General features: G+C 48.3%; 1 protein-coding gene across 4 annotated transcripts in view; it reads right to left on the bottom strand.

Moving 5' to 3' along the window:
* Positions 1 to 14,904, bottom strand: part of KREMEN2 (kringle containing transmembrane protein 2) — an 81,412-nt gene that overhangs the window by 7,672 nt on the left and 58,836 nt on the right. For all 4 annotated transcript variants that reach the window (XM_053260469.1, XM_053260470.1, XM_053260471.1 and 1 more), the window contains 3 exons: positions 12,691 to 12,844; positions 8,286 to 8,618; positions 3,440 to 3,583 (listed from right to left, as the gene is read on the bottom strand). In XM_053260469.1, the coding sequence (XP_053116444.1) occupies positions 3,440 to 3,583; positions 8,286 to 8,618; positions 12,691 to 12,844 (631 nt within the window). The remainder of the gene's footprint in view (positions 1 to 3,439; positions 3,584 to 8,285; positions 8,619 to 12,690; positions 12,845 to 14,904) is intronic.

Genomic DNA, 14,904 nt, shown 5'->3' with positions numbered 1-14,904 from the left:
CCCCCCAGGTCCCAGGAACCACCAGACACCACTGATTTGTTATCCCAGTGTACAGCTATGAGGTGCAGTAGGTAACTGGCTCTACTCCCTGAGCCAACATTTTGTGTCTGGCTCTGCCCCGCCATTATTTGGCACCTGACTCTGTTTGATGGACCTCAGGGTACTGATGAAAACCAAAGGAGACCCCATAAACCTAACGTCTGCCCACATCTGCCCTACCCCTATTCCTCCTCATCACACATAAATACATTTCCCCAGGATCTGACTGTTAAGCCAGTATGTCTGCTGTATACAGCCCTGAGAAATACAGCCCTGAGAAATACAGCCCTGAGAAAGACAGGTGGAGAGAGAGAGAGAGAGGAGAATTCTGTATATGTGTTGTTTTTTAACTGGATTCTGTTTCAAGTTGGGGTTAAAGGTGGGTTCAGGATTTGGACCAACTTCTGCTCTATACCTTGCTGTGGTGGAAAGAACATGTCCATTTCCAGCTCTGTGTTCCTTGAAAAATACTTGTGGTTCCCACATTCCCTTATAATGAGAAAGGGAAATCATCATGATATTCCTAGCAGGAAGACAATTTAAAGCAGGGATGGCCAATTGGTGATTTGCTTATATAAGGAAAATAAAACTGTTTGAAAATTTTGTAAAAGCAATAGATATGGCCTAGAGCAGGGTTTCTTAACCTTGGGCCCCCAGATGTTGTTGGACTACAACACCCATCATCCTCAGCCACAAAGGCCATGTCTGGGGATGATGGGAGTTGTAGTCCAACAACATCTGGGGTCCCAAGGTTAAGAAACCCTGGCCTAAAGTTTAATTTCTATTTCTAGAGGCTTTGTATGCAGAACACCGTGGGCAATATCCATTTGGTAAGGAGAGACATCCTGTGCCATTCATGTAAATATTTTATTGTGTTGGTTGTTTCAGACACATCCCCAAAAGCCAAATAGCTGTTTTCCACTGTCTCTTTGACCGAACTAGGCAATTTGTGAAAGGCAGCCGCAGTTCAGTTTGGATTGAGAATATCCAAAAATTGCTAAACTATCCACAGGAGAAGTTCAATTTGAATTGAGACTATGGCACTTGGTGGCACACAATTTATTACGCAGCCTCAACACCCAGGAGATTAGGAGGAGGGCCTTATGCCCTCCTCCTAATAAACCCCTCCTGCTGTTTACAGGTGAGAATGGCTTGTGAGTGCATACGTCAGACACTCCTGCTTTAAAGTATGGCCAGCATGAGAAGTAGTTTACTCCTGGGCAAGTCTTTATGACATGATGCAGAATTTGCAGACCCACAGAAGAATGCACATGGGTGTGTGGGTGGGTGTGAGCATGTGCGTGTCTGTGTCTGTACACAAATGCACAGTATTATTATTATTATTATTAATTCGATTTCTACACCGCCCTTCCAAAAATGGCTCAGGGCGGTTTACAAAGAGAAATAACAAACAATAAGATGGCTCCCTGTCCCCAAAGGGCTCACATTCTAAAAAGAAACATAAGACACACACCAGCAACAGTATAGTTTGTGAATGCTGGCAGATGAGGAATTGGACATGATAGTCATACTGGGCCTCATAATTTGGGTTGTGTGTATCCCACAGTACTTTGATCATGTCATGCAAACACAGAATTCAGCAACCTGAAAAACTCAGCTTTGATTTTTTTTAAATGAAGTTGCTAGTCCTCATGCCTGAAAATAGGTTTGAAAGTGTGTGGGTAATTCCTACTGACATTGCAAAAATGGGGCTGAAAAGAATTCCTGGCAAAAGCCAGAGAGGGGTGGAATTTGGTGCCCTCCACAGCTCTTTCTCATTTTCCATGGCTAGCGGTGGTGGAAGTCCATAATAAAACAAATATGCAGAGATCTGTTTAAATTGCATAGTGTGTGGGGTGCAAGATTCAGTTTTCTATGAGCAGAAGTTCTAATTTGCATTTTAATTTGCAGTTTTAATTTGCATTTTAGTTCAGTTCAGTCTCCCAGACAACAAGGAAAATTACAAAGGAAAGGTAATGAGAAGATGACCCCTGGTGGCAGGATTGCACCACAACAAGTTTAAATTGTGGGGACGGGGCGGGGGGGAGGCACTAAACTACACATTACTTTCAAATATATATATATAAAAGAGATCCAGTGCTTTTTTAAAAAATGGGGGTGGGGAGCCGCTTGGGGAAAGGGGTATTTAGAGCAGAGAAGGGGAAGGAGTTTGCTTAACCCTTTCCTTAACGCCAGATATTACCCACAAAACAGCTTTACCCTTCTGTGGGTTTCCAGTTACATGTTGGGGATGGGGCCAGAGTTTAGTGGTAGAGCATCTTCTTTGCATGCAGAGGGTCCTAAGTGCATTTCCTTGCAGCATCTCCAGGTAAGGCTGAGAGAGGCTCCTGCCTGAAACCTTGGAGAGCCACTGCCAGTCAGTGTAGATAATACTGAGCTAGATGGACCAAGGGTCTGACTCAGTATATGGCAGCTTCCTATGTATCTTTGTTTCCCCCTTGAAAACATGCTACAGCAGCCTCACGGTGGGGCAGGGGAGCTGCTTTGGGGAGGGATTTGGAGTAAAGAAATGGCAGGTGGGGAAATGATGGAGTCAAGGGCATAGCTAGGGGAGCAGGGGCCCATGTTTGCCCCTCTCCACGGAGGCCCCTCGGAGTGAGGGAGATAATGAAGAAAATAGAGAGGGGTGGAGCTGAGGGGCCCAGGTTCCTTGAACCCATCCGCTCAATTATTGCAAAACCCCTGGATGAAGCGCACACACACTGACATTCCTCAGCTTTAAATTCCCTTCTCCAAAGCAGCTCCTCCCCTTTTAAAAACATAGTCAGGGTTCTCCTATTGTGTATTTGCATCCCCTAATGCAAGTACCATGCAGTTAGCTCTGCATGTTCCTTGGCATGGAATAAAAAGACTCCATCAGGGACTTTGTTCTGTCCTGAGCTAGGTTAGAACCAGTGGCAGCTTCAAGGCCCCAACCCAAGTCTAATTCTTCATCATACTGCTCATGGCCCCGCCACTAACAGAGGTCCAATTGGCAAGGACTAAAGACAGGGCCTTTTTGACAGTGGCCCTGGAACACCCTCCTGGAAGAGCTCTGCCAGGCTTTCTCCTTCAGCATCTCTAAGAAGCATCTCTTCTTCCCTCAGCATCTTCATCTGTCTGAAGATCCCTCTCTTCAGAAAGGCATTTTATTATTTTATCTGCACTATATATATCTATATCTGGTGGGTTTTAATATTTATATCTGGTGGGTTTTGATGTTTTAACTTGTAATTTTAAATCTGGTTTTCATGGATTCTTGTTCTAATTTCTATTAATTTCATTCCTTTTATATTGTCTCTGTTCTTACTGAATCTGTGAGCTGACCCAAGCAGCAGTGTACTGGAAGGGTGGGGCTATCACTCGTTCAAGTAAGCAAGTACGGCAGATGACCCTTTACCTCCGACACCGATGGCAGAGTCATTGGCACTGTAGGGCCAAGTGGAGTTGAGCCAATCAGAGGAGGTCGGGACGAGATGGGCGCCATCGCCTGGGAGGGTCCGTAAGTCAGATCGGGCTCCATTGATCGAGGGACCCTTCACCCCTGCAGGGAAATCAGAATCATTGACTGACTTGCTGTGGGTTGTTTGCCCACCCTATCCCCCAAAGTCTCAGGCCTTATTAGTCAACATTGCTTCTAGGCACATTGAAAGTTCACAGTTCACCCTCTCAGTTTTGCACAGCAGCAGATGTGGTGTTTGAACATGCCTTTGTCATGATGAGAACTGCTGTTTTCCAAGCAAGAGCAGACCACAGAAGATGCACGCACACACACTCTCCATTTATTCTGCGACCAAAGAGCCTCCTTTTGATCATGGCAGCCATTGTGGCTGGGGATGATGAGAATTGTAGTCCAGCATCTGAGGACCAGAGTTTGAGAATGCCTGCAAGGGAGCTGGTCTTGTGGTAGCAAGCATGACTTGTCCCCTGAGCTAAGCAGCAGGTGCGGAGCCTGACCGCCAGTGGCCTGTGTGCGACGGCGGCCCTGCTCACCCTGCCCCCACATCTGATGCCAGACGCGGGGGGCGTGGTCTGGCTCCCGAATGGAGCCCTGCGGCTCTGTTTGGGAGCGTGTGTCAGGCCGGCCATTTAACTCCCGAAGGGGCCATGCGGCCCCTTCGGGAGCTAGTCTGGGGCTGGCGCTGCATTCACAGCATAGCCAGGAGCGGGTCTTCCTTGCCTTAAGGCAGGGAAGAGCCACTCCTGGCCACACCGCAAACACAGCGGCCATTTAACTTCCGAACGGGGGCCGCGCGGCCCTCACTCGGGAACTAAACCAGCACCCCCGTGTCTGAGTCGGACACGGCGTGTATGTCAGGGCCGCGAGGTATGGCCCCTGACTGGGCACGGCCCGGGTTCTTTGAACCCGTTGGCCCAATGGTGGCTCTGCCCCTGCTAAGCAGGGTCTGCCCTGGTTGCATATGAATGGGAGACTCGATGTGTGAGCACCGTAAGCTATTCCCCTTAAGGGATAGGTCCTGTCTGGGAAGAGCATCTGCACGCTTGCATGCAGAAAGTTCCAAGTTCCCTCCCTAGCATCTCTGAGATAGGGCTGAGAGAGACTCCTGCCTTCAATCTTGAAAAAGCCATTGCCAAACTGTGTAGACAAGACTGAACTAGATGGACCAATGGTCTGACTCAGTATATGGCAGCTTCCTATGTACCCAATAAACGTGTGAAAAGAGTGTGTATGCAGTCAGCTGCCCCCATCCCACATTGCACCCATGCATGTTGACACCTAAAAAGGGCAGTTGTGTTTTCCTCATGGATTACTTTGGTTATTTATAGCTGGTTTGTATTTTGACGGATAGTCCATTTGGTTCTTTTCCTATTTCCACTGCTTTGTACTCTTGGTTTCATTGTTTTTTAATGTTTTGTTGTGAGCCACTGTGAATTATTTCCAATAAAGCAGTATATAAGGTGTAAACCTATAATCAAGAAATATGCCTTGAGGGTTCTAGAATGGGCAAGGAAACAATGAATCATTATGGAGATTTTGGAATGAAGCCCCGGTGAACCCAGATGGAGAGATTAAATTCTGCTTCTGAGTAGCCCCGACCCTTTTTTAAATGTCCACACCAAAAGCGACAACTGCTCATTGCAATTTAGAGGTGCTCCATTAACCTGGCTTTCCAAGATCTCGACTTTATCTGCAAAACCTGCCATAATACCAGAGGGGCCAGGGGTGAAGGAATGTTGGCTCAGCTTATTAGCCAGACAAAATATTTTACTTGTCAAGCTATGTTGGTACATTGCTCATCAGACTTTTTTTGACTTGTCAGGCATCGAAGCTATTCCCACGATTGGCAAAAATCGGGCTAGGGAAGGCTAGCTTGATTTCTCCCGATTGTGGGAAGCAACGGGAGTCGTGTGGCTCCCGGCAGCAAGCCCGCTTACAGAGCCCACTGCTAAACCTGGGTTTCGGGCACAAGAGCACCCCAAAACTGGATCAAAAGATTGTGTGTCGCCCCCGCACTGCAGCAACTCACAAGTAGACCCCTGTTGGGTCTACCGTGAGTCTACAACAAGCCTCCCAGCATCAGGAGAGTCCCCCAAATGCCCCGCACACTCGCGCGGGTCATTCTGGGACTTCCGGGGGGCCAGGAGACCCCCAAACCCTGCCTCCCCAATCATCTGGGCTCCTTGATCATCTGCGGGGAAAGACCACTTCCCACAACCCCCCTTTAGGCTCTCCCCACTGTGCGGAGGGCCTTATTATTTTTCATTCATCAGAGACTAGTATACTAGTGGGTTTCTGCAGCCCTGAGGGGAGGGGGCATAGCTTTTTAGGCAGCACAGGTGCCTTGCTCGTGGCAAGTCCCAGGCTCAACCCCCAACATTTCTACTTCAAACGGTCAGGTAGCAGTTGAAGGAAAAGCAGCACTGTTTGAGACCTGGATGAGCCCCTGCCACTGAGGACAGACAATACTGGACTAGGTGGGCCAATTGTTTGACTTGATTAAGGCAGCTATATAGAATTTTAGCACTTAGAAGTGGGGGGGATTCTTTCTGCATGGATCAGCCAGGAAGTGGGGATGGCACCGTCGCTCAGTAGCAGCGCATCTGCTTTGCTCACAGAAGGTCCCAGGTTTAATCCTGAGAAAAATCCCCGCCTGAAACTCTGGAGGGTTGCTGCCAGTCAGTAGACAATACGGAGCTAGATGGACCCAATGGTCTGGCTCAGTATAAAGCAGTTTTCTACAGTATGTTCCTATGTAAGTGCAACACACTTGGGAGATGTTATTCCTAGGGATGTGCACGGAACCGGGTGGCCCAGTTTGGTTCGAGTCCGGACCGGACTCGAACCTGACTGGGCCAGTTCGGTTCGGCACCCCTTCGAACCCCCTCCCCCTGGTTCGGTTTGGTGAGGTTTGCAGACCTTTCCTCCCCCCTTTTCTGTACGTCTCAGGGTCCAGGCCTCTCAGAGGCCAATTGCACAGGAGCAATGGCATCCAAAATGGCTGCCACGCCGAGGGGGAAGGCCCGAACGGACCATTGAGGCCAGCGGAGGGAGGGGGAATCTCCGTGGACACCCCCCCTCTCCGCCTCAAGAAACTCCCCCGAAGGGAGTAAAGGTACAGGAAATTGTTTTTTAATTTTTAAAAAACCAACGTTCGCCAGCCCCCAAACAGTTGGGGGGTGTTTGGTCTGGGGTCAGACCGAACAGGGGGTGGTTTGGTTCAACCCCAGACCGTTGAACCGAACCGGCTCGACGCTGAGCCAGTTTACACATCCCTAGTCATTCCCTGTATAAGAATCCAAACCTCATATCTCTACATAGCCACCGTGGTGGCTACAGGAGTCTACGCACTCCCCCCCGCCCAGAGGATTCTCAGACACTTCTCTGAATGTCCCCCTCTCATTAAAAAAATAAACCTAAGTAATCCTGGCTAACTGAGCAAAGAGGCAGCTTTTAAAGTGGCGATTCTCTTATATTTAGTAGGGTGAGAGCAACTGGCCCTATCCATCCCCAGCACAGATTCCTTCTAGTGGCTGTGGTTGCTATCTGCCTTATGTTTCTTTTTAGATTGTGAGCCCTTTGGGGGCAGGGAACTATCTTCATTTATTTTCCCCTATGTAAATTACTTGTAAGAACTGCTGTTGAAAAGCAGTAGCTAAGTATGTGTAGTTGTGGTGGTCATAGTAGTAGTAATTGTCTGGCATGTTTACTGTGGAGGTAAATATATCTGTGGAGTTATAAAGGGGGAAAACATATGGGAAGTACATTATTATGCAATGGTTGGGTAATAAGGCAATCTTCTAATATTTTTGGCCAGTGAGTGCTGAGGCAGTGTGGTGTACTAGTTAGAGTCTTGGACTAGGACTGGGGGGAGGCCCAAGTCCAAATCCCCATTCGGCCACGAAACTCAGTGTGTGACTCCGAGCCAGTCACTTATATTTCAGCCAAACCTACCTCACAGGGGTGTTGTGAGGATAAACATAACCATGTATGCTGCTCTGGGTTCCTCAGAGGAAGAGCAAGATATATATTACATACAGACCTACATAAACTGACAAGCATTCATTAAGCCAGGATTGCCAGTACTGTGTAGATGTTGCTGAACTACAATTCCCATCATACCCTGCCACAGCTTGGGAAGCCCTGAATTAAGCCATTGCGTCAACACAATAACCACATATGTAGCTTCTTGCTGCTGTGCACTGCTTTTGCATCCATCTAGCCATCGCCACACACACCCCCGGCACCCTCAGGAGGTGCCCTCACCAGAACATGTTTGGGACCTCACAGCATTCCAAAGGGATTCTCAGAAAAACCAGCCCACCTTTCACTCACCAGGTTGCGTGGAGGGCATTGGGTCATTGTTCAGAGCCTCCCTAGCTCGGAGGAGGACAAGTGGGTGTGAGTCACACACTTGAGGGCTTCTGTCAAAGCAACCTTTCCCCATTCTCAGGGCCCCAGTTCAAAGGGGCAGCTTTCCAACCGCACCCCCCCTCCCTTGCAGGTGTGGAACCAAGAGCTTCTAATTAGAGACTCTGACTCCAAGCCCCAGGGAAGAGTTGGCAGGCGCTGGGGTGAGGCTGGGAGTTCAAAGGCAGCCCTGCTGTCAGCGCACCTCTTCCGGGTCCTCTGCAGCCCTTGAGAGATTTGCAGCGACCTCCTTGTCCACCTTGCTAAAGAGGCTTCATGGTTAGCTCTCCTCAAGCCGGGTAGAACAGGTTTAGCCCGCCTGCTCCACCCCAGAGGCAGCTGCATCATGACACCAGGGCAAGGCCTGGGTACATACCTCTGTAGAGGATGGCGAACCCCTGGGCTTGCAGGAACTGGTCCGACTGGAAGGAGAGGAGCAGGTAGTCAGTGGGGAGCAGCAGGGGAGCCCCCGGCCTTCGGCGCCCATCGAACTGGGCCAGCAGGAGGTTGCTGTGTCCATCCCGCAGCTCCAGACGGTCGTTGGGGTCGTGCACGTCAAAGAGCCGGAAGGCGAGTTCCACGGACTCACAGCCCGGGGGGCGCAGGGCCCAGCTGCAGTTGCTGTCGGCCTCGTAGTCGTCCGGGAACTGCGGAGAGTAGATCACTCCGGAGAGTTCACTGAAGTTTCCCTGACAGGAACCCATGGATACTGGGGGTGGGGGGGCATAGAGAGAAAGAGAGGAACCAAAATAAAGTTGCAGTCAATAATAGGGCTGCAGTGTTTGTCTACACAGTCACTTGTTTGTTTGTTTGTTTGTTTGTTTGTTTTTAATTTTCACTTTTCACAGGAGTTTCAAGGTGGCTTACAAGATTGGGTGACAATACAAGAAAACGCTACAGTGCAATAAGACAAACAAAAAATGTCAGATATAAGAGAGCTAAAAGCAATTTAAAAACCAGTTAGCCAGTAATGGGGAGAGCCAGTTGGAACAAATGTGTCTTTAAAAGATGTCGAAAAATTGGTCGACAGCGGGCCAGCCGGATTCCCCAGGGGAAGCAGTTCCACGAGGAGGGGACCACCACAAAGAAGGCCCTGTTCTATGTGGCTGCCAGATGGGCCTCAAATGGAGGCAGCACACACAGGAGGCCCTCTCTGACAGTTCTTATAGGCCGGGCAGCTACATGCCGGAGAAGGCAGCCCTTCTTCCAGACTAGACAAGACTCAGAAGTTCCATGACTAAAACTCCTGACATCTTTTTCTCTTTCAAAAAGTAGCCAGGGGATTTGGGTCAGGGCTGCACCAAGGGGGAAGGCGGTCTAACCATTTCTCTCCATGCTCCAGTGCCAATCCGCACAATTGCTTGAAGCTGCTGTTAGCTGCACAAGGGAAATTGCACCCATAAGTTTTCCCCTCTGCAGTTAATAGGAGCTTCAGAAGCGGCAGGTGATATAAGTAAGAGAATCATCAAGAGGGCAAAAGTTTGGCCGTTGTTATAATACTGGCATACGAAATGTGCTGCAGCACAAGAATTGTGCAGAAACAGCTGCACGGAGGGGGGGCCATTATTTTCAAGGGCCATCGGCTGCACAACTTCATCTGTGCAGAAGCACTCTTGCCACACTTATATAACTACCTCACAGTGTTGTTTTGAGGATACACAGCAGCATGTACACCGCTCTGAGCTCCTTGGAAGAAGAGCGGGATAGAAATGTTAAAATAAAATAAATGCATGGGCGTTTTGTTAAAAGGCACACACAATGTTGTGCAGTATGTCAGCCACTGCACTATAATGCAGACCTACTTTATAGGGTTGTTGCACAGACTACTGTGATAATGTGTGTGGTGCCCAAAAAGTGTTCATGTATATGTGTGTATCTATAATTTAAAGCTGCTTGGGCCTCACTCACTAACATGAAACTCCCAGGCCAAACCACAGAAGATAGAAACATGCCATTTTTGTAGGGAGGTTCCAGGCCTTGCCCAGAGTAAGAAAAATAAATCAATCTAAAACTGGGATGGAAAAATTCATCAAAAAGCATGGGGAATGAGACCATATGGAACTAGGAAACAACTAAAGTCACCTGGCCGTGCTGGTTCCGGAGGGAAGTGAGGCCAGGAGGAGATACCTGTTAAAAATGGCAACCATGACCTTTGCTGGCACCCCAAACCCGGGATCCTGTGGGAAGCCTGGAAGGCCGATGGGATCCTGCGGGGAGGTCGCCCTGCCACTCAGCTGTCCTCTGCAGATGTGCCACAGCCATTTTAGTATTCAGAACAGCACTCAACAATGGTGCTGATCATTCAAATGGCCGCCCCACATGTGCGGAGGTCAGCTGGGCAGGCAGCAGGGGCTGTTCGCCTCCCAGCCTTTCCCCAGGATGGCGGTGCCAGCGGAAGCGATGTTCACCATTCTTCCCAGTTATTTCCCCACTACTGCCCTCGCTGAAACCGCCATCACTGGCATAAGGCTTGCAAAGTGCAAGCCACTTTACGCATGTCTCTGTGTGTGTGTGATATAGTATATTTGTACTACACACACACACACACACACACACGCATGCGAAGTCTTGATTTTGTTGTTGATAAAACAAATCTGAAAAATGAAAGCTGAGCCATTCCGTTTACACTGCAGTTTGACAGTCCTCAAAGTAAGAAACTAAGAAAGAAAAATCATAGCCCTAGAGTCTAAGAAACAGGAAAGAGAAGAACTCATAGTAAACTAGGGCTGGTTGAAAATAAATAAATAAATACAATCCAGATGTTGAGAACATGAAACTGGAAAGATGGTGGCAAAATGATAGCCACGGTGGAGAAGCCCTGGAAGTGGTCTGCCTTTTCAAACCAAAAGCATCCTCCAGCCTTTTCACACATGGCACAATCAAGCACGGAAGAGACCATTTCTGCAGATAGCTGGAGGTGTTTTTTAAGAAGCAATCTTGACTCCAGAAGTAGACACTCATCCCACTTCTGCCCCCAGGAAACAGGTTTCCACCTTGATTCCAAAACCTGTTTGACCCAGGGTGGCATGACGGTTTGTTGTTTCTTAAAGTGTGTACAACCCTGAGAAGCAAAGCGTTCTCCCTTTCCAAGAGAACCTTTTTCAGGAGATGGGGGGATCCAATTCAGATCAGGATTGTAGCAGGAACAAAGGGTTAAAGAACTCCCCCATTCCACAGTCCTGATACAGATCAGCCTCCCACCCACGCACTGCACATAGGCAGGGCGGCCCCTTCATGAGGCAAGGTGATGCAGTCACCTCAGGTGGCAGAGTACTGGGGCATAAGCAGGGTGGCAAGATACTTCCCACTAGGTCCATCGGAGCAGCCCTTTGGGACCAATCTGACCCTTGCCAGCTTTGCAAGGAGCGCCTCTCCTCACACTCCTTGAAAAGCTTGCCAGAAGCCGAAGGAGAGAAGAGGAGGCTTCTGGCAACCTACCTTCCCTCCTTCCTGCCCTCAGTGCCACTTTCAAAGCTTGCATAGGTTGGCCCTGAAAGGGGTTGGCCTGCATAAAGATTGTGGGGCAAGGCTCATTTGGCAACTCGCCTCAGGCACCACAAAACCTCGGGTCACCCACAGCTGCTATTTAGGGTTTAAAGATCAGGCACTAATTGCACGCTTGTCGTAAGAGGTCATGTGACTCTAAGCTAGTGGCCATTACCCCGTCCTACGGCAGTAACTTCCATGCTTCTTTCCTTTTGTATTTTCTTTGGTTTGTCTTGAATCTACTGCCAATCAGTTTCAGTGGTGGCCCCTCAAGAATCCAAGGGAGTTGTGGTATGCAAGGACAAGGCAGCGGAGTGGAATCAGGAATATTGACAGTTTAATGAAATAGATGCTATGTCCAGAGAGGCAAGTGCAGACTGCTTTCAATGGCCTTGCTGCTGGCGGTTTGTTAGCCCCGCCTCCCCTCCAGGTGCGGAATACAAGTCACTAAAGCCCCATTCAAAAGCTGGCCTGGATCAAGGAATGGGTTAACCAAAGACATCACAGCTGCCATCAACCCTGACTCCCTGTGGCTTCCTGACTAATTCATTATTAGTTCATTCATTATCATTATTATTATTATTCAGTATTATTATTATTATTTACATTTACAAATGTAAAATTAAATTAAATTATTGGGCCTGAAGCTGAATACTCGGCACAGTCCCCCTGACGCCATAAAGAGGTGACCATTCTCACCGTGCAGTGATCTGCTTTCCACAGTACCAACAGGGCTCCTTTAAAGGAAACGGAGCCCTCTTGAGCTCCGACACCATTTTGGAAGAGGTGAAGGGAGTTCTGGGAAGTGTAGCTCTTCCCAGCACTTTCCCCAGAACACTCTTAAGGGCCCTTTTAAAGGGCTCTCCCAGCACAGAAAAGCGCAGTCATGTGTGGAGGTCAGCACAATCGGAAATGGCTCTCTTGTTGGGAGGTGTTTTTGCCAAGCTGGCCCCCGCTTGAAAAAATAGTAAAGATCACTGCCCAACTCAAACACTGTGATTGGTTGTGTTTTACTGTAGTTTGTTTTTTTTTTTAAATGAATTTTGTTGCAAGCCATGAATTTCTTTATCAAGTATGGTGGCATTTGGATCTTTTAAATAAATAGCTCTAGTGTTATGGCACCGCCCAGAGACGCAGGTTTTGGGCGTTATAGAAATAGGTTAATAAAATAAAATAAAATAAAATGGGAGAAGGATAAACAGTTATCTCTACCCACGGCCTCCACGCCATACATACACATCGTTACCCCCACCCCTCAAAGGTCCGGGATGGTGCCTCCGTGCCCTTGTGCTCACCATTGTATATGCCGATCCGGCCGTCCCCTCCACACAATTCGCTGGATTTGCCAAAGCAGACTTGGTCACATTCCACGGCGCTTACTGGCTGGCTGCGCCGGACATCCCCTTCATGGCCACAGAAGCAGGCGTAGCCGGCCTCTACCCCAGCAAACTGCACGAGAGACGGGGGGAGGGGAGAAGAGGTGGAGGGAAAAGGAGGATGGATGAGGCTCCACAGTCTGCCCATGACATCCGCTCACTGCAAGGCTACAATTGAGGCTTGCAGAATCATTATATATATTCCATGGCTCCAATTCCAAGGAAGTTAGGCCGGAAACAACAATTCATTTTTAAGGGAGCTGAATGTGCTTTTATAGAAGCTTCACATCTCACGGTGTACACAGAATTCCTTTTGTCTCACCACTGCCTCTGGTCAGGGCAGCACTTTCATAAGGCGAGGAGAGGCAGTTGCCTCAGATGGCAGATTACTAGGGCACCAGCAAAGCAGCAAGACACCTACTGCTGCCGCCATTGGAGCAGCTCTTTGGGACCAATTTGTCCCTTGCACACTTTGCAAAGTTTTGCAGGCTGACTCCCACCAGGGCCATGGGGCAAGGCAGCATTTAGTGCCCTGCCTCAGCCACCACAACACTTCAGGGCAGCCCTCTGGTCAAATAGGTTGTGCAGGTTTTGGCAGCAAGACAAAAACCTGCTTTACCAGAGACCATCATGGGCTGGGCGTGCACAGAAGGAGCAGCTGCCTGCAATGCCTCATTCAGGCTGCCTTCAACTCCCTGAAAACAAATCATGCAATTCAATGTGAATTAAGCTGCAACTAAATCTCTCTGAATTCTAGCTAATATCTGTACTAAGTCTTTGAGGCCACAACTTAAACGATCAACATTTTTTGAAAGGCTAGATGAATGTTGTGGGGCTGGAGTGGTATGGTGGAAAAATGGGCTGTCATGTAGCGATGTGCACAAACTGGTTCGTGCACTCCTGGGAGTGGGGGGGGGGCGCTTTAAGAAGCAGAGATGGTGCCCTTACCTGCCCCGCTGCTTTTCCTCCACCAGCGCTCTCCCCAAAATGGCTGGCATGGGGCTGCAGCATACTTCCTTGCAGCCCCAGTCAGTGTTGTACCAGAAGTGGCCGATACACATGCATTGTGTGTGTCAACAAAGTTGACCCAGGTTGCAAGAAGGTATGCTGCAGCCCCATGCCAGCTGTTTTGGGGAGAGTGCCGGCAGGGGGAATGTGTCGGGGCAGGTAAGGGCATCCTCCCCCCGCTTCTGAACTGGCTCGAACACTAGACTTTCAAAACGGTTCAGTGCTCCACAAAAGGAGTGCCGAAGCAGTTCGTGCACATCCCTACAGTCTTGCCTTCCATGGTGGAAGAAAGGTCCACCACCACTACCATCATCATCATCATCATCATCATCATCATCATCATCCAATTTAAAAACAAATGCCCTGACACTCAGTTGCCCTGCTAACTGAGTAAAGAAAACTCAGTAAAAGAAAACAATTTAAAAAAGTTTTTCTGAGTAAAGAAAACTTTTTAAAGTGGTGATTATCTTTATTTAGCAGGAGGAGAGCAACTGGCCCTATCCATCCCCTGTACAGCATCCCTCCAGTGAATGTTGCTGGTGTCTATCTTATGTTTCTTTTTTAGATTGTGAGCCCTTTGGGGACAGGGAGCCATTTTATTTTATTTTTTATGTGTGTTTGCTGACAAACAGTATATAAATATTCATCGTATTCGTACATGGGTAGGCCTTAAGGAAATACAAAACAGGAAAAAACTAACACAAGTAATCTAATATTTAAAGGAAAGCCATTTTATTTATTCAATACTTTTCAGTAGAGGCAATAACACTATAATTTAAAAAAAATTAAAGTGCCCAAGCTCTTGGCAATCACCGCAATACCTTGCTATTCATTGGCTAGTGAGGACAAAAACTGAGGGCAGGTTTCCTTCTCAGAGCCATGAGGTAGAAATAATACCTGCACGTTTTTAATTTATGATTCTGTCAATAAAAGGACTGAAAACTCCTTATTTTTTCTTTCTTTTAAAAATGACAGCTGGACATTCAGAGAAAGAGCCCAGAATACCCGTGAGGGCACCAGTCTCTCACATGCCCCCTTTGTGAGTTCGGCCCTTTCTGTGAAAATTATTCAGTGGCTGCTGTCTGTGGGAGATGAGCAGCATTTTCCCAGGTACAAAATATTGTG

The sequence above is a fragment of the Hemicordylus capensis genome, chromosome 6 (assembly GCF_027244095.1).
Source record: "Hemicordylus capensis ecotype Gifberg chromosome 6, rHemCap1.1.pri, whole genome shotgun sequence".
NCBI classification, from domain to species: domain Eukaryota; kingdom Metazoa; phylum Chordata; class Lepidosauria; order Squamata; family Cordylidae; genus Hemicordylus; species Hemicordylus capensis.
Note: the sequence above shows the minus strand (reverse complement) of the source record. Positions and strands in the feature narration are given on the sequence as shown.